The sequence below is a fragment of the Rhinolophus sinicus genome, chromosome X, assembly GCF_036562045.2.
Source record: "Rhinolophus sinicus isolate RSC01 chromosome X, ASM3656204v1, whole genome shotgun sequence".
Classification (NCBI taxonomy): Eukaryota; Metazoa; Chordata; class Mammalia; order Chiroptera; family Rhinolophidae; genus Rhinolophus; species Rhinolophus sinicus.
The window spans coordinates 110,100,326-110,119,276 of NC_133768.1; the positions used below are offsets into that span (position 1 = coordinate 110,100,326).

An 18,951-nucleotide genomic window follows, 5' to 3' on the forward strand; every position below is an offset into this window, starting at 1 on the left:
TAAAACTTGGTTTGTCTAGCTAAAGGTTTATCAGTTTTGTTGACTTTTTCAAAGAACAAACTTTTAGATTCTTTAATTTTCCTTAGTGGTTTTCTATTCTCTATTTCATTTAATTTTACTCAAATATTTATTATTTTCTTACTGTTTTGGGTTTAGTTTGCTCTTTTTCTAGTTTCTTAGGGTGGAAGGTCAGGCTATTGATTTTAGGTCTTTCTTTTAATATATACTTTATAGTTATAAATTTCCCTCTGAACACTGCTTTAAGCTAACATATTCCATAAATTTTGGTATGTTGTACATTATTTTCATTCATTTCAAAATATTTTCTACTTTCTCTTGTGATTTCTTCTTTGTCCCATTGTTTACTTTCCGTGTTTCCCTGAAAATAAGACCTAGCCGGACAATCAGCTCTAATGCATCTTCTGGAGAAAAAATTAATATAAGACCCGGTATTATATTACGTTACATTACATTACATTACATTACATTACATTACATTATATTATACCTGGTCTTATAGTAAAATAAGACCGGGTCTTGTATTAATTTTTGCTCTAAAAGATGCATTAGAGCCGATTGTCTGACTAGGTCTTATTTTTGGGGAAACACGGTAGGAGTATGCTGTTTAATTTTAATGTGTTTGGGAATTTCCCCCAATTCCCTGTTAATTGTTTTCTAATTTCATTCAGTTGAGGTCAGATAACACACTATACGGCATCAATAATTTCAAACTTACTGAGTCTTGTTTCACAGTCTATCGCAGAAAAATGTTTCACATGCACTTGAGAATAATGTGTATTCTGATGTCACTTGATAGAGTGCACTATAAATATCTGTTGGATCTAGTTGGTTTACAGTGTTCACATCTTCCATTTCTATGTTGATATTCTGTCTAGCTGTTTTATTGAAAGCTGGAGTATTGAAATCTTCAGTTATTATTGTTGAACTATTTCTCCTTTCTATTCTGTCAGTTTTGCTTCATGTATTTTGGGATTCTGTGGCTAGGTGCATGTATATCTTTATAATTGCTACATCTTCCTGATGGATTGACCCTTTTATCATTACAAAATCTTCAAGGCTTCTATAGAGTGGGAGAGAAAAGGATGAAAATAGACTTCCTGGTCTTACTAGAAATCGTGTTGTTTTTTTCTTACCTTTTTAAATTACTTACTTTATTTTTAAATTAATTTTTTCTGTTACAATTGACATTCAATATTATTTTCTATTAGTTTCAGATTGTTGTGAGCCTTTGGTTGGAGTTTAGGGCAAGTCTATTCTGACAGTTGATGGAGGAGTGGATTTTCAGAAGTCCTTACTCCACCATTCCAGAATTGCTCCCTCATTAGAGATTTTTTAAGGTTAATTTTAACTGCCCACTTCAAAATTTAAGAATTTAAATCACTCTCTCCTTCTTGATGTACTTTGTCTTCCAGAACAACATGTTCCCTTAAGTTTCCTAATACTTCAACTGTCCTCTCCTTCAATATATGGAGTTTATTCTCTTCTCTGTAGCCTCTAGTTAGAGTGATTCAGGAAATAGTCCTTAATTCTTTTATCTACATACAGTATTTCCTTCGTGGTCTCCAGCCTTATGGCTTTAAATACCATCTATATGGATGACAACTAAATTAAGTCTCCAGTCCAGATATCTTTTCTATACACCAGACTTACATCCCATAAAATCAGCATCCAGAAGCACTATTTGTGTCCCTTTTCAGGTACAACCCCCACCAAGGGTAACTAGTATTCTGACTATGGTTTCCATGTGGAAATTCCTTCCTGGAATTTACTGGGAAATTTATGTATTTTTCTGAATATCAAATACTGAGAAAAATAGTTGAGAAATTAGCAAAATGGAAAAAGTATTATAATTTTTCCTGTAAGAATTAAAACTTTACAGTAGAAAGAGACACGACTGATTTGAAAGACAAAAGCAGGAAATGATGGCACATTGAGTCAAAAGGTTTTAAATTTCCAACTATCAGTACAGGAGTACACATTGATCTGCTCAGTTGATTTTGTTTATTGTAAATGTATGTTTGTGGCCCTGTATGCTGCTAATCGTGAGCCATTCTTGCAAATTATATATTAATAAGTCTATATGCGTAGTATACAATATACAAACCCTGTGAGTGTTCTTTCAAGAAATAACAAGTTTGAGAAGCAAAATAAACCCTCAAATTGGCAATTTTGATTTTTGATTCAGTGTAGTGCTGTTTACCTTGCTGAGAGATCCAAATATTGTTATTCAAATACTATCCAATAAGATTTACTGGTGTTTTCCAGTGTTTTGAGTATCTTCTATATACTACTGGTCTTTGCTGTACTTCTAAACTTATTATCTCTTGTTTATTAAAAAAAGTTGGATATCCATAATAATGAGTAAAGAACATGAAAAAGGTTCGGGTGTTATATAAATAACATTTAATTTATAAAATTCCTGGGAATTCCAACTCTTATTCCTGAATCCCATGTTTTAATATGTCAGGAATTTGGAAACACTATCAATAGCAATTATAGACAAAATATTAAAGACCTCTAACACCACAGATTAGTTTTGCCTGATATGTATTATAAGTGGAACCATGCACTATATATACTTATACGTGTACGAGTATGCCTGGCTTTTGTGCAGTATTAAATCCGTGACCTCATTCATGTTGATAAGTGTAATATTCTTAATTGTTATTGTATAGCATTCCATTATGTGACATGTCAAAGATTTTTAATTCATTCGGATGGACATTAGGGTAGTTTCCAGTTTGGGTCTGTCTACTAAAATTAGCTCTGCTACGAGTACTCATCATATGCCTTTTGGTAGACATGAATACTGATTTATGTCAGAAATGTACTCAGGACTAGAGATGCTCAGGACTAGAGAAGGCTAATAATTACCACCAAACAATTTCTCCAAACCCGTGTACAAATTTACGTTCCTATCAGCAATACATGAGAGTACACTTGTATTCCGCATCTTCACCCACATTAGGTATTTTCTTTTTTCATTCTACTCACACTACTGGCTGTGGAGTGGTACCTTCTATATTTTAATTTGCATTTCCCTGCTGACTAACATAATTCATCATTTTATATGTGTGTGGGTGATGGGGGAAACTGTCTTATAAGGTGACTATTCAACACTTTGGCCTTTTCTTCTATTGAGGTTTCTGATTACTACTTAGAGATTTGTAGGGGATCTTAATCATTATAGATTTGAGTCATTTGTCACACATATGCAATACATATATTTTCTCCCACCCTGTGGCTTGCCTTTGTACCATCGTCTTTTGATAAAGAGAATTTCTTAATTTTAATATATTCCAAGTCATTCTCTTTTACCTTTATGGTTAGCACTATTCTATGTGCTGTTTACATAACCTCTACCTCTTCCAAGATCATGAAGATACTCTCTTATGTTTTCTTTTAAAAGCTTTATTTATAGCTACATTTATATTTATATCTACAATCCATCTAGAATTTATTTTTGTGTATGAGAGATAAAACTCAAAAATGATCAATCAATCCCCACTCTCTCCCTCTCCCCTCTCCCCTCTCCCCTCTCCCCTCCCCCCCCCTTCTGTTATGTCCCATTAGTCTATCTTTGAAACAACAATACTTAGAGCTTTAAAAATTTTAAATAGGCCTTGATATCTGGTTTTGAATTTGGTTTCATTATTAGTTCTCCAGTTCTATTATTTTTCTTCAAGATTGTCTTATTTATTTTGGGTACTTCAATATTTCTATTTAAACTTTAGAATCAGTATTGTCTTCTTTGTATTTATCCTGCTTGGTGTTTACCAACTGCGTTAATCTTTGCATTGATAACTTTCATCAGTTTTAAAAATGGTTAGCCTTTAGTTATTTATTGCTTTTGCTCCCTTCTCTTCCTATTTTTCTTCTGCAAAATTACACATTACACGGTATTTTACTGTGTCCCACATTTTTCTTATTCTTTACTGTATTTTTGTCTGTACTTCAGTTTTGCTCTTTTCTATTTACCCATTTTTAAGTTCTCTAATCCTGTCTTCTGCTTGTTAAATCCATCCATTGAATTCTGAATTTTGGATATTGTACTTTTCCATAAATAATTTCCAATTTATTCTTTATAGATTCTAAATTTCTGTTGAAATTCCCTTTTATCATTTTATTAAATTTTCTCTTTTTAATTGAATATATTAATCTTATCTACAAACTTTGATATCTGTAGGTCTGTTTTCATATTCTGCCTTTTCATTTTTAAATCTTGATTTTAGATCATATGGGTCTGCCTATTGGTATGCCTAATGCTTTTTTATTGAATTCCAGACACTGTGTAATAAAACTGTGGAGTTTTCAGGGACTGAGCTGGATTATAGTTTTTGTTAAACCTGACCTCTCTCTGCTGTAATCTTATAACTAGGACACAGCTTCTCCAGGTTTTAAACTGATAGCCTGGCATGTCTTCCTTTTTTATAGTATCGGGAGACCACAGGAAAGCCAGCTCTACTTTTCAAAGGTTCTCATATTAGTTTTAAGCTTTATGATTTTTATAAATTCAAAATTCAGCAATAGTATTGAGAAAGATGTCAGCCAAGAGTTTGAGACCTTCTAGATCTCCACTTTTATCACTTTAGTTCTGTGTGACCATCAAAACTATTGCTTTTTTTTTTTTTTGCAGCCTTATGCCTGGGGCCAAACTTGCAATTCTAAGCTGCAATCCATGGCCAGAAGTGGCAAGTGCCACTACCACCAGGAATCCAGAAGCTGAAGGTCAGAAATGCATCTACAAGAGGTTCTATCCTTTCTCCAGAAGGCTAGTCTCTTCAATCCTTGTTGCTTCTACAGTTCTAGGTTTTCTAAGTGCTCGTGAGGGGAACGCTGTTCATCCACAAAGAACTGTCTTACCCAGAGTGGAAACAATACTCATTTAATTTGATAGTCTACCCATTAAAACAAAAACCTACAAGTCACCCTTGAGTTCTTTTTTTAATGTTCCACATCTAAGTCATTGGAGGATCCTTTTGGACCATCCTTCACAATATACCCAGAATCAAGCTGCTTCCCACCACTTTGCTATTGTCGTTCCGAACTTAGCCATTATCAGCTCTTATCTGAAATATAATTAATAACCTCTTAACTAGACTCCCTGCTTCTATCCTTCCCATACTGATATTTTTAACAGAGTATCCATCACGAATTTTTTAAAACACAAGTCAGATAATTGTTTTATTTAAAATATTCCCATCCCTCCCCATTTTTCCTCAGAATAAAATTCAAAGCCATTGAATGTCCTACAAGACTCTAGATGACATGGCCTCCTCTTTGATCCCATCCTCTCCTAGTGCTTTTTCCCTTACTCGCTCTGTCCAGCAACACTGGCCACTTCGAAGTTCCTAGAAGAAATCAGACACTTTTCTGACTCAGGGTCTTGTCCCTGGCTGTTCCCTCCATCTACAGCCTCGTTTCCTTAGACGTCTGCATTGTTAACACCTTTCCCTCCTTAAAATTTCTGTTCAAATGGTCATTTTTTTCAAAGAGGCTTATGCTGGTCACCCTATTTTAAATTTCAGTGGCATCTGCTATCCTCCACATACACATCACTTATCCCCAATGTTCTGCACTTTTCTGTCTTCTCACGGTGCTTCTAACTTTACAACATACTTCTTACTTCATTTTTTTACCCGTTGTGTTACAACATACTTCAAAGTTTACTTTTTTACCCATTGTTTATCTTTCACCATCACTCTCTTTTCTACAATATAGGCTCCACAAGGGCAGGGTGTTTGTTTTATTCATGGATGCATTCTAAGCTCCTAGAATAGAGCCTGGCACACAATCTGTAAATATTTGACAATGATTGAAAAAATGTCTTACATAATTATTTGGGTCTTTTCAAATGTGCTGTCTACTTCAAAATACAGAACTCCATCTAATTTAGACATGGTCAACGCGGATCTTGCTATGTGGCTCTGATGACTCCTTACAAGAAACTTACTCTGAAAGTCTTAGAGTAAGAAACTCACTCAAACTAGTTAATTTTCATTTTCTAATTCATTTGAAAATGGGCTTCTCATATCTCTGTCAGATTTGTAGCTACCAGAAAAGGCAATACTTTCTAAAAATGAGAAACTCTCCAGTCTCTTCCTGTCTACCATTTCCTGTAGAGAATTGGATAGAAGTATATGATGATGCAGGTAGAATAGGCATTTCAAAAATATAATAACACTCAATTTGAGGGACATTGTCCTTAGGAAACTGCTACTATATGCCGGATCAGCTCTGCCTTGTTCTGTCTTCTGGGCAATTTAAGAAACAGATGTTAATGCTTCAATCTAATGACAGAGAAATTAGTCTGAAATGGTGAGATGAGGTTTGCTGTCTAGAAAGAAAATTCTATTAAAGGCAAAGTCTCCAGATCAGTTAGTACTACTCAACCCCACTTCCTCTTCCCCATTTCTATACCAGCTGGATTAAAGGCCTCAGCTTTAGAAACCAGTAGGGGACAGAATAGGAAATAATCAGTTTCTTTTGGAAGAAGATCAAGCAAACAGAAAGTGAGAAAATACATACAGCTTCCAAACTTCAGTGGGCAGGCGTGTACATCCATGGGAAAATCTTCTAAATGCATGGGACACTCGGCATGAATTGTTAACCTGAAAGAAAGGAGAACAGAAAATGAAATTAAGCTAGAATGAATGGCATCAAACACAAAGCTGGATTTCTGTTCATCAACAATGGCATGGTCCTAAGAACAACGGGATTTCAGGTTCACTGCGATGCAAGTCTATATGAACATAAGGGGAGCATTAAACGTACCAGAGAGCCTCTCCAAGTAGCACCTGGTATTTTAGATTTTGATCAGATTGGAATCCCACCTTACCACCTTTAGAAAAACAAATACAACTTATCTGCCTTAGCTGATCTCTCTTAGCTACCCCCGCTGAAGAAGCCTAGAGACAGCAGGTTCTGACTCATTTACTCCTGATGGCAGTTTAATTATTTCTGAAATTGTTCTCCTCAGCAGGATATCATGGGAGTTACTCAATTTAAAGATTGCATTGGAGATGGGAGATGTGTAGAAAGATCATCCTGATAATGAACAGGCACAAAAGATGGCTCTGCTGCTCACAGTAACTGCTGTAGCTTTGCTAAAGGAGATGGCTCTTGATGGATATCCAGGTCGCTTCCATATCTTGGCTGTTGTAAATAGAGCTGCAGTGAACATAGCGGTGCATACATCTTTTTGAATTAGTGCTTTTGGTTTTTTTGGATAAATACCTAGAAGTGGTAAAGATGTGGTACATGTATATACAATGAAATATTACTCGGCCACAAAAAAGAATGAAATCTTACCATTTGTGACAACATGGATGAACAGAGGATATTATGCTGAGTGAAATAAGTAAGACAGAGAAAGACAAATACCATATGATCTCACTTATATGTGGAATCTAAGGAACAAAATAAAAAAAAATAGAAACACTCATAGATACAGAGAATATTTTGATAGTTACCAGATGGGAAGGGGGTTCGGGGGCTGTGTGAAAGGGGAAGGGATTAAGAAGTACAAATTGGTAGTTAGAAAATAGTCACAGGGATGTAAAGTACAGCATAGGGAATATAGTCAATAATAATGTAATAACTATGGTGCCAGGTGGGTACTAGACTAATTGGGGGGATCACTTCCTAAATTGAAAATCATAAATAATAAAAAAGCAGATGGCTCTTGGAGAACAGATACACACAGTTAAGTGGGGAGAAAGGGTTGGGGAAGGGAGAGAGAGACAGAGACAGAGACAGAGACACTTCCCAGAAAAAAATACAAAGGTAATAGAGGACATTGAAAACCTCAGAGGTCAAGTTTGAAGAGCTCATGCTATACTTAACGGAGACAACATACGGGAGAGACTGCATGGATTCCTCAAAGGAAATCTGGATGGGGTATGATTTTGCCATGCTCACATACTCATTCCCCTGCATTAGTCTGCCCAAATAATCTATTCCAAGGTTTCCTCTCCGATTTCTTTCAAATGTTTGTGAGCCTCAACTTTCCTTGGCCTACATAGTAGCCTCCTATGTAGAAGTGGGACACACACAGCAAAATTTCAGAGTTTTTTGGAACCTACCACGTTTCCCCCAGAATAAGACCTAACCGGAAAATAAGCCTTAGCATGATTTTTCAGGATGACATCCCCTGAACATACGTCCTAACACGTCGTTTGCAGCAAAACTTAATATAAGACCCGGTCTTATTTTCAGGGAAACACGGTAGCTCTGAAGAGCTATTTCTAGTTAACCTGCATACCTCCTGGTTATATTGGATTCAATCCGTGCCATCCTCTTGGAGTTCTAGATGGCCAACTGGGCAGCATCTCCAATCCTGGCTAATTGTTAAACCTGATGAGTATGTTACACCTTACAAATGATCTGAACAGCAACACTAGATACTGCTCAAAGCACGCTGACTAAAGCAAGCACGCTACCTAGGCCAGAAGGCAGAAACCAAGTGTGTGCCCTTCAGCAAATACTCGGCTCTTTCAGGTTCCCCATCTAAGCAATAAAAGTTTGGAACAAGTGTCCTTGCTGTTCTTAAATAATCCCTTAGATATTTACAAAATTTCCCATGTGTTTTGGATAAAACCTCAGTTCTCAAATCAGCCTGCAATTATCTCACCAATTCACCCTTATGCTTAAGGAATAAAGGGGTTTTATGACTCAAAGAACCTGACGCAAGACAAATGTATTTCACTGAGAAACCTGCCCCTTGTGTTGGATATTTCAAAGATTCCATGAGGTTAAATAAAGAAAATTGTGTTCCTTCTCTCCATTTAGATTAGTATTTCTAAGACACTGCCTCTTATGAGTAATGCCAAGGGGAAATTACTTTGTCTACCAGCAGTCCTGGGGACATGGAAAATAGGAGCATGACAAATAGATTATCAAAGCAGAATTCAAAGGTACTGATTTCTGATTACAGGCAGAACTGATTTATAATAACACCTATCTTCCTTCCTGTCCACTTCTTGTCCATCCCTCCTAAGCAGAAAGGCAAGAGTAAAGCAGTTACTGGTGAGGGCAGGGTACCTCACAAGCCAAATTATGCTGTGCTCTTCATTTCTGACCTCCTGGTTCATACTCTCATCCTTTCTTGCCTTCCCTCTACCTTTCTAAAACATACTTTTAAAAAATTGTTTCAATTTATTTGGGTGACAATGGTTAGTAAAGTTACATAGGTTTCATTCAAGTGTACAATTTTGTAATACATCATCTATATATCACATTGTGTGTTCACCACCCAGAGTCAGTTCTTCCATCACCATATATTTGACCCCGTTTATCCTCATCTACCACCCCCACCCCCCTTACCCTCTGGTAACCACTAAACTGTTGTGTCTATAGTGTCTATGTATCATAATGTCTGTGAGTTTTTGTTTATTTGTTTGTCTTGACCTTTGTTGCCTTCAGTTTTATATCCCACATATCAGTGAAATCATATGGTAATCTAGTTTTTTTGTGACATTTCTCTTAGTGTAGTAATCTCAAAATCCATCCATGTTGTCACAAATGGCACTATTTCATCTTATGGCAGAACAGTATTCCACTGTGTATATGCACCACATCTTTATACAATCATCTATTGAAAGATACTTTGGTTGCTTCCATGTCTTGGCCACCATAAATAAAGCTTCAATGAACATCAGTGTACATATATCTTTACAAGTAAATATTTTCAGATTTTTTTGGGCATATACACAGGAGAGGGATTGCTGGGTCATATGGTAATTCTATTAATTTTTTGAGGAACCTCCACACTGCCTTCTATAGTGGCTGCACCAATCTACATTCCCACCAACAGTGTATGAGGGTTCCTTTTTCTCCACAGCCTCTGCAGTACTTCTTATTTGTCTTGCTGATAATAGCCATTCTGACTGGTGTGAGGTGATATCTCATTGTGGTTTTGATTTGCATTTCCCTATTCGCTAGTGAAGTTGAGCATTGTTTCATGCATCTGTTGGCCGTTTGGCTTGGTGAGAAGTTTCTGTTCAGGTCCTCTGCCCATTTTTTAATTGGATTTTTTGTTGTTGTTGTTGAGTTGCATGGGTTCCTTATATATTTTGGATATTAGCCCCTTATTGGAGGCGTTGTTTGCAAATATCTTCTCCCATTCCGTTGGTTGTCTCTGTTTTGTTGGTTTCTTTTGTTGCGCAGAAGCTTTTTAGTTTGATACAGCCCCATTCATTTATTTTAGCTTTTACTTTCCTTGCCTTTGAGGTCAAATTCATAAAATCCTCTTTGAACCCAAGGTCCATAGTTTAGTACCTATGCTTTCTTCTATGCGGTTGTTTCAGATCTTCTGTTTAGGTCATTGATCCATTTTGAGTTAATTTGGTACATGGTGACAGATGGCAGTCTAGTTTCATTCTTTTGCATGTGGCTTTCCAATATTCCCACCACCGTTTATTGAAGAGGCTTTCTTTTCTCCATTGTGTGTTTTTGGCTCCTTTGTAGAAAATTATCTGCCCATATTTATGTGGGTTTATTTCTGTTTTCAATTCTGTTTCATTGGTCCATGTGCCTGTTTTTCTGCCAGTACCATGCTGTTTTGATTACTGTTGCTCTGTAGTACAAACTGAAGCACAAGGTCTGTATTGCTACAACTTTCAAGACCTTGTCAAGCTTTTTCTGCAGTAGAAAGCACCTTGACTATACTGAGGCTATTATATTCATCACCATAATCTATGCCATAAATATCTCCATCCCCACCGGAAGTTTCTTCCTGCCCTCTTTTAAAATTATTATTAGATCATTTTCAGAAAATTGAAATCTATATACCGAATCTTCCAGTACAAAAATTTGGCATAACCTTTTAGTTTTACAGGGTATTTTAGTACTTCTCACAATATTTGATTGATTTCTGCGTTGAGAACTTTCACATATTTTGTCATATTTCCTAGGTATTTCATTTTTTGATGCTACTTTAAATGTCCGTTTTTAGTTTTAGTTTTTAATTGGTAGTACATATAAATACCTTCAATTTTGTATATTGTCCTTTTGTGGAAAAACATTGCTAAAGCCTCTTACTGATTTTAATAATTTAGCTGTATGTACTTTCAGATTTTAATGTATTATCATATAAACTGCAAATGAGCTTTATTTCTTCATTTTCTACTCTGAACATTTTCTTTCCTCCCTCCCTTCCTTCCATCCTTTTTCCTTTTGTTTTGTCTTTGCCTTTATTGCACAAGTAGAGACCAATATGATGGTGAATATCAGTGGTGATAGAGCACATCTTAACTCGGTCCCAGTCTCAGGGGGAAAGCTTTTAATATTGCAGCATTAATATGAAGTTTTCTGTAGATAATTATTTTATAAATACCCTGTAGCATATAAGAAAGTTTTTGTTTGCTAAGATATTTTAAGCATGGTGCTTAATTATTTTGCATGCTTTTTTTGCATCGACTGAAATAATCATATTTTTGGGGTGGCTGGTTAGCTCAGTTGGTTTAGAACATGGTGGTAATAACACCAAGGTTGCTGGTTTGATCCCTACATGGGCCACTGTGAGCTGTGCCCTCCTTAAAACAAAACAAAACGTCAACAACAAAAAACGCGTCATGAAATAACCATATTTTTCCTCTTTATTCTGTTAATGTGGTGAATTACTTTAATTTTAAAATATTAAAGCAACCTTGCTTTTTGGAGTAAATCCAACTATGTGGTAATATAATATACTTTTTATATATATTTGAATTGGATTAGCTCATATTTTTTCAGGTTTTGCATTTTGTTTATGAAAGACACTGGCTTGTAAATTCCCATTCTTAGAATGAACTAATCATTTGGTATCAAGATTTCATTGGCCTTAAAAAGTGATTTGGTAACTGCTGTTATTTATTTATTTGTTTATTCATTCATTTATTTATTATTTATTATTAGTTTTAGGGGTACAAAAACAACATAGTGATTAGACATTTATATACCTCACAAACTGATAACCCCAACAAGTCTATTACCCATCTGACACTGTACATACTTATTACAATATCATTGATCATATTTTCTATGCTGTACCTTATATACCTGTGACTATTTTTTTACAGTTGACATTCAATGCTATTTTGTACTAGTTTCAAGTGTATGGCGTAGTGTAGTTAGATATATACATAATTTATAAAGTGATCTTTATTATTTCTCTGGAGTAGTTTGTATGGTTGATTGCTATTTTTATTAAAGTGTTTGGAAGGAATTGCTAAAAAATAAATAATAATAATAATAATAATTATTATTATTATTATTATTTTTTGTGACAAGCACACTTGATGTAAGATCTGCCCACTTTGAAAAATTTTAAGCATACAATACAGTATTGTTAATTGGTAAAGGATATAAACAGACATTACTCCAAAGAAGACATACAAATGGCCACAGGTATGTGAAAAGGTAGTCGATATCACTCATCATCAGGGAAATGCAGATCAAAACCACAATGAGGTACCACCTCACACCTGTCAGAATGGCTGTCATCAATAAATCAACAAACAACAAGTGCTGGCGAGGATGTGGAGAAAAGGGAACCACTTCTGGTGGGAATCTAAACAGGTGTAGCCACTGTGGAAAACAGTATGGAGGTTCCTCAAAAAATTAAGAATAGAGTTACCATATGACCCAACAACCCCTCTTCTGGGTACTCGTTTATATCCAAAGGGATTGAAATCAGAATCTCAAAGAGCCATCTGCACTCCCATGTTTGTTGTAACATTATTCACAATAGCCAAGACATGGAAACAACCTAAGTGTCCATCAATAGATGAAGGGATAAGAAAATATTTATACTTATAATGGAATATTATTCAGCCTTTAAGAAGAAGGAAATCATGCCTTTTGCAACAACATCAATGAACCTGAAGGACATTACGCTAAGTGAAAGAAACCAGACAGAGAAAGACAAATATCGTATGATCTCATTTATATGTGGAATCTAAAATAGTAAAATTCTTTATATTCCACAAATAAGTGAGATCGTATGGTATTTGTCTTTCTCTGTCTGACTTATTTCACTTAGCATAATACCATCTAGATCCATCCATGTTGTTGCAAATGGTAAGATTTCATTCTTTTTAATGGCCAAGTAATATTCCATTGCACATATATGTACCACCTCTTCTTTATCCAATCATCTACTGATGGTCACTTGGGTTGCTTCTATATCTTCGCTATTGTAAATAGTGCTCCTGGGTGAAAAAGCTGAAGAGATTAAGAAGTACAAATTGGAGGTTACGAAATTGTCACGGGGATATAAAATATAACATAGGAGATTATAGTCAGTAATCTTGTAATAACTATGTATGGTGCCAGGTGGGTACTAGACTAATCGGGGGTAATCACTGCATAAATTATATAAAAATCTAAGCACTATGAAAAAAAATTGTCCAACTCAATAGAAGCATAGAGTAGAATGGTGGTTTCCAGGGGCTGGGGGGTGGGAGGAGATGAGGGGTAATTAGTGAAAGGGCACTAAGTTATGCAAGATAAATAAGTCCTAGAGATCTACTCCACAGCAAATAGTCTTTAGTGGGCTTTTCTATAAAGGTTGGAGACCCCTCAAAATGTAACATTCAGATCACAGGGCCTCGGTCCCAGTCCAGGGTCTGACCAGCTTTGATTTCTATGCAAAGACCAGACAGGAAGTAGGTGGTGATCCAGTAAATCCCCTTCTATGGGGATGAAAGATACAGATGGGAAGGAGGCCCTTTTCAGGCTTGTGGGTACACACACACACATACACACACACACTCCCTCCCTCCTTCCCTCAGTTATTGCTCTCATTTCACTGTGCTTTGCAGCACCCTGGCTCCCTCGTCACCCTATGGTTTCCTGCTCAACAGTTGGTTTTTGTTACACCACAGTAATGAGTTACAGGTTGACTACTGCCATGGCCCCCTAACTGGTCTCTGCTTTCACTCTTTGCCCTTACTGTATACTCATATTCTCTGCACAGCAGTCTTCTAGTACTTAGTCATCTCACACAGAGTGACAGCCAAAGTCCTTTGCCATTGCTTACCACATCCTGCGTGAGCTTGTCTTCTCTTCCTCTGGCTGATCTCCTACTAGACCTTCCCTTGCTCACTCTGCTCTGGCCACACTGGCTTCCTTGCTGCTCTTTCAACATGCCAGGCTCTCTTATATCAGGGCCTTTGCACTCGCTATGCTCTCCTGGAAACTCTTTCAGGCCTTATTATCTTCTAAATGAGGCCTTCCCTGACCTCCAGTCAGTTTTACTATCCACACTATGGTTAGCAAACCTTACCATGCTCTTTCTTTTCCCATAGTACCTAACATATCACATACCATATAAGGTATTTCTTCTATTTATTATCAATATTTTTCTCTCCTTACTGTCCTTACATAGTACATATCCATCAAATGAATGAATGGATGAGTTTTCTTTCCTAAAAGCATGTATTTCTATGTGGACCTTGCAGAGAGGAGGTGTAGGTTGGGCAAGGCAGCATCCAGATATTCCTTGTGTTCCAGGCAAAAAAGCATCTTAATAAGATTTCTTAACAGTATAATACCTCAATCCATCCTCTTCAATGGGCAATAAAGCCTCTTTCCTAGAATTTCAGAGCTGGAAGAGCCTTACAGAAAGCATCCAGTTTTATCCCCACATACACTTTACATAATGATAAAACAGGAGAGGAGGAATTACCCAAATCACCTGACAAGTGTGGGACAGAGCTGACTAAAACTTTCCTGACTCATTGGTGTAGTCAACAAATATTTTTTTTTTTATTAAATTTATTGGGGTGACAATTGTTAGTAAAATTACATAGATTCCAGGTGTACAATTCTGTATTACATCATCTATAAATCCCATTGTGTGTTCACCACCCAGAGTCAGTTCTCCTTCCATCACCATATATTTGATCCCCCTTACCCTCATCTCCCAGCTCCCACCCCCACCCCCCTTACCCTCTGGCATCCACTAAACTATTATCTGTGTCTATGAGTTTCTGTTTCTCATTTTCAACAAATATTTTTGATCACCTACTATGTGCGACATATTATTATTCTAAGCAATGTAAGTACATCAGTAAACATACCAAAATTGTTGCCCTCTTAGAATTTACATTTGACTAGTAAGAAGACAAAACATAAACAAGATAAATAAGTAAATTATATATAGTGTATTAAGAGGGAATATGCCCCAAGAGGAAAAATAAGAAGTGAGTAGAAAGTACTGGGGAGGGAGTGCACTTTTCAATAGCGTGTTCAGGGAATAACTTGCTGAGTAGGCGACATTTGAGCAATGACCAGAAAGAAGTGAGAGTGAGCCTTGTGGAAACCTGGAAAAAGAACATTCCAAGTAGCAGGAGTAGCGAATGCAAAGGGCCTGAGTGCCCAAAGTACTCAAGGACTAGCAACTCGGCCACCATGGCTGAAGTGGAGAGACCAAGGGGAAGAAGGATTAATAGAAGATGAGGTCAAAGAGGAAACTGTGGGGAATGGACTAGATAGTGTGAGGCCTCCTGGGATATTTTGGCTTTCATTCTAAGTGAAATATGGAGGTAATGCATGATTTTGAGTAGAATGGTGACTTGATATGACTAACATTTTAGGATTATTCTGGTAGCTACCATGTTTCCCCCAAAATAAGACCTAGCCAGACAATCAGCTCTAATGCGTCTTTTGGAGCAAAAATTAATATAAGACCCGGTCTTATTTCACTACAGTATAAGACCGGGTCTTATTTTTGCTCTAAAAGATGCATTAGAGCTGACTGTAGGCTAGGTCTTATTTTGGGGGAAACACAGTATGTGAAGAATACATTGAAGGAGGGGAAGGGCAAAAGCAGAAAGATGAAATCTAACACCCATTCATCATACAAAACTCTCAAAAAACTGGGAATAAAAGGGACATTTCTCAACTGATAGAGGGCATTTATGAAAAATGTACATCTAACATCATACTTAATGATAAAAGACGATTTCCCTCTAAAATCACAAAGAAGACAAGGATTTCCACTCTCTTTTATTTAACATTGTCCTGGAGATTTTAACCAGTACACGAAGGAAAGCAACGGGGAGTGACTGCTAATGGGTATGAAGTTTCTTTTTTGCAGTGACTCAAATTTCTGAAATTGGATATTGGTGATGGCTGCACCGCTCTGTGAATACACTAAAAGCTATTTAGTTGTACACTTTAAAAGGGTGAATTATATGACATGTGAATCATACCTCAATAAAGCTGTTTAAAATTTTAGGCAAGCAAAAGAAATTAAAGACATAAAAAATGAAAAGCAAAAAGCAAACCCACTAATTGCAAATTACACGTTCAGACATTCCATGTTGATTCTCTCCAAAGTAATCTATCAATTCAGCACACTCCTTTAAAAAAATCACAGAAGCTTTTCTTTTTGTAAATATGGCAAGCTGATCCTAAAAGGGAATACAAAGGATCTAGAGTAGCCAAAACATTTTTAAAAAAACAACTGTGAATACTTTCACTTTCCAATTTCAAAACATACCATGAAGCTACAGTAAACAATATAGTGTGGGTTTGATCTAAAGGTAAACAATATAGACCAAAGGAAAGGAATAGAAAGTCCAGAAATAAACTTTCACATTTATGGTCAATTGATTTTTCACCAAGGTGCCAAGGCGATTCAGTGGAGAAAGAATAGCTTTTTCATTAAATGGTGCTGAGAGAATTTGATATCTACGTGCACAAAATAAATAAATAAAAAATAAAAATAGACAGACATAGACCCTTATCTCACATCCCAAGGAAAAAAATCAACTCCAACAAATCATAGGCAAATATATAAAAGCTAGAACTTCTCAAAGAAATCATAGAATAAAATCTTTGTGACCCTGAGTCAAGCAAAGATTTCTCAGACAACATACTGAAAGCATGATTCATAAAAATTTTTAAAAAATACTATAAATTGTACTTCCTCAAAATTTAAATGTTTTACTCTTCAAGAGACACCATTAAGAAAATGGAGGCAGTCATAAAGTAGGTAAATATATTTGTGAACCATATATTGATAAAGAACTTGTACCAAGAGTATATAAATAACTCTTACAACACAAAATGAGAAGAAAAACAGCCTAACTTGAAAATGAGCACAATGTTTCTTTAAATGCATTTTTTTTTTAATTAAAGCAACACTGTAATAAGAGAAAGAAACCTGGTTGAGGTTGTAAATGTGCCTTTAACGGGCTGTGAGACTTTGGAGAAATCACTTCATTTCTCTTGGTTTAATCTTTCTTCCTATCAATGACTGAGTCTGGCTAGTTAACATACCAGTATTATTTAATTTAAATGTTACATATTGCTATAATGATGTCACCATGGCACAGATATAACGGGCAGACCACTGACATGATAGGGAACCCAAAAATGCATAGAACAATTAGTTTAGATGACTTTATTGAAGTAAAATTTTAAAATAAAGGAAAAGCAAAATGCCACAAATGCCTTTTACTTTTCTGTATCCGTTCGTGTGTAATTTAAAATCCTTAACACATTTCTTTTTCAGGATTAAAAAGTGTTTGCAGACAATGTAAGCAAAATATTTAAATACACATGGAATAAAAGATATTCTACTGACTAATAAGGACTTGAAAATATACTCAACATCATTAGTCATAGGGAAATGCAAATTAAAACCACAATCAAATATTAGGAATAGAGACAGTGGAAATGTAATGGCTCTGTGCGATGTCAGAGGGATAGTGGATGGGGGTAGGGGGGTTCACACAGTGTGAAGGATATAAATGATAAACGTCTAAGTAGTGCTTTGTCTTGTGCACCTGAAACTAATAAAATTAAATTTAAAAAAAAGACTGACGATATTAAGTAGTGGAAAAAATGGGACCTCATAAATTACTGGTGGAAATGTATAATATTAAAGCACACTTTGGAAAATATTTTGGCAGTTTCTTAAAAAGTTAAACATAAACTTCCTATAAAACCCTATAGTTTCACTCTAATTCTCCATTACCCAAGAGAAATGAAAACGTGTCTGCAGAAAGATCTGTTCATTGTAGAATTATTTATGATAGCCAAAAGGCAGAAACAACCTAAACATCCATCAAATGATGAATGAATAAACAACGTGGCATATATATACAGTTGGGAGAAAATATTTGTAATATATCATAAATAAGGGTTAATATCCCTAATACATAAAGAACTCTCAAAATAAGGGGAAATTGCCAAAAACTTAATATAGGCAAAAATCATGGACAATGTACAAAACGATATGGAAATGGCCTTTGAACATATGAAAAGATGTTCAAGCTCACTCGTAACTAGAGAAATGCAAATTAAAACTATACTGAGATACCATTTCTCATCTATCGGATTGGAGAAAATTTACACATTTAATAACTCATTCCACTGGTGAGACTGTAGTCTCATACATTGCTGGTTAAAATATAAATTGGTGCAACCTTGGAGGAAAATTTGGCAATATCCAACAAAACTACACATGCATTTACAATTTGAGTGAGCATTGTCACTGTTTGAAATTTACTCTGAAAGTACACTTCCAACAATACAAAAATACATAGGCACATGGTTATTCATTGGCTACCTTGTTTGTAACTATAAATTGTTGCTTAAAATATCTCTAACTCATACTTGCTCTCCATATACGCCTTTTTGTCTGTATTTTATGGCTTGTCTTATCTTTTGAGTTGGATTATAAACGGCTATTCAACTTTGTGATCTTTCATGGGCAGTTACTATACTATTTTCTATATAGTAACACTGAATAAATGTTTGTTGATTTGAAAATTACTAGGGTTAACCAGTGATTTGTTGTAAGAAAATTTTATTTTGGAATAAAGCTCTCATACAACTAAAAAAAAAGGATCCCTGCTATTGACTTAAAGCCACTGAGTAAATAGTTTCTTTTCTACTACTTTGGAATTGAGACAAATGAGTGACTTGGTTATTTGG

At 35.7% G+C, this 18,951-nt stretch overlaps 1 protein-coding gene across 4 annotated transcripts in view; it reads right to left on the reverse strand.

Annotated features, from left to right (window-relative positions):
• GABRA3 (gamma-aminobutyric acid type A receptor subunit alpha3) overlaps positions 1-18,951 on the reverse strand; it is a 192,712-nt gene that overhangs the window by 41,293 nt on the left and 132,468 nt on the right. For all 4 annotated transcript variants that reach the window (XM_019711245.2, XM_019711246.2, XM_019711247.2 and 1 more), the window contains exon 6: positions 6,550-6,632. In XM_019711245.2, coding sequence (XP_019566804.2) covers positions 6,550-6,632 — 83 coding nt within the window. The remainder of the gene's footprint in view (positions 1-6,549; positions 6,633-18,951) is intronic.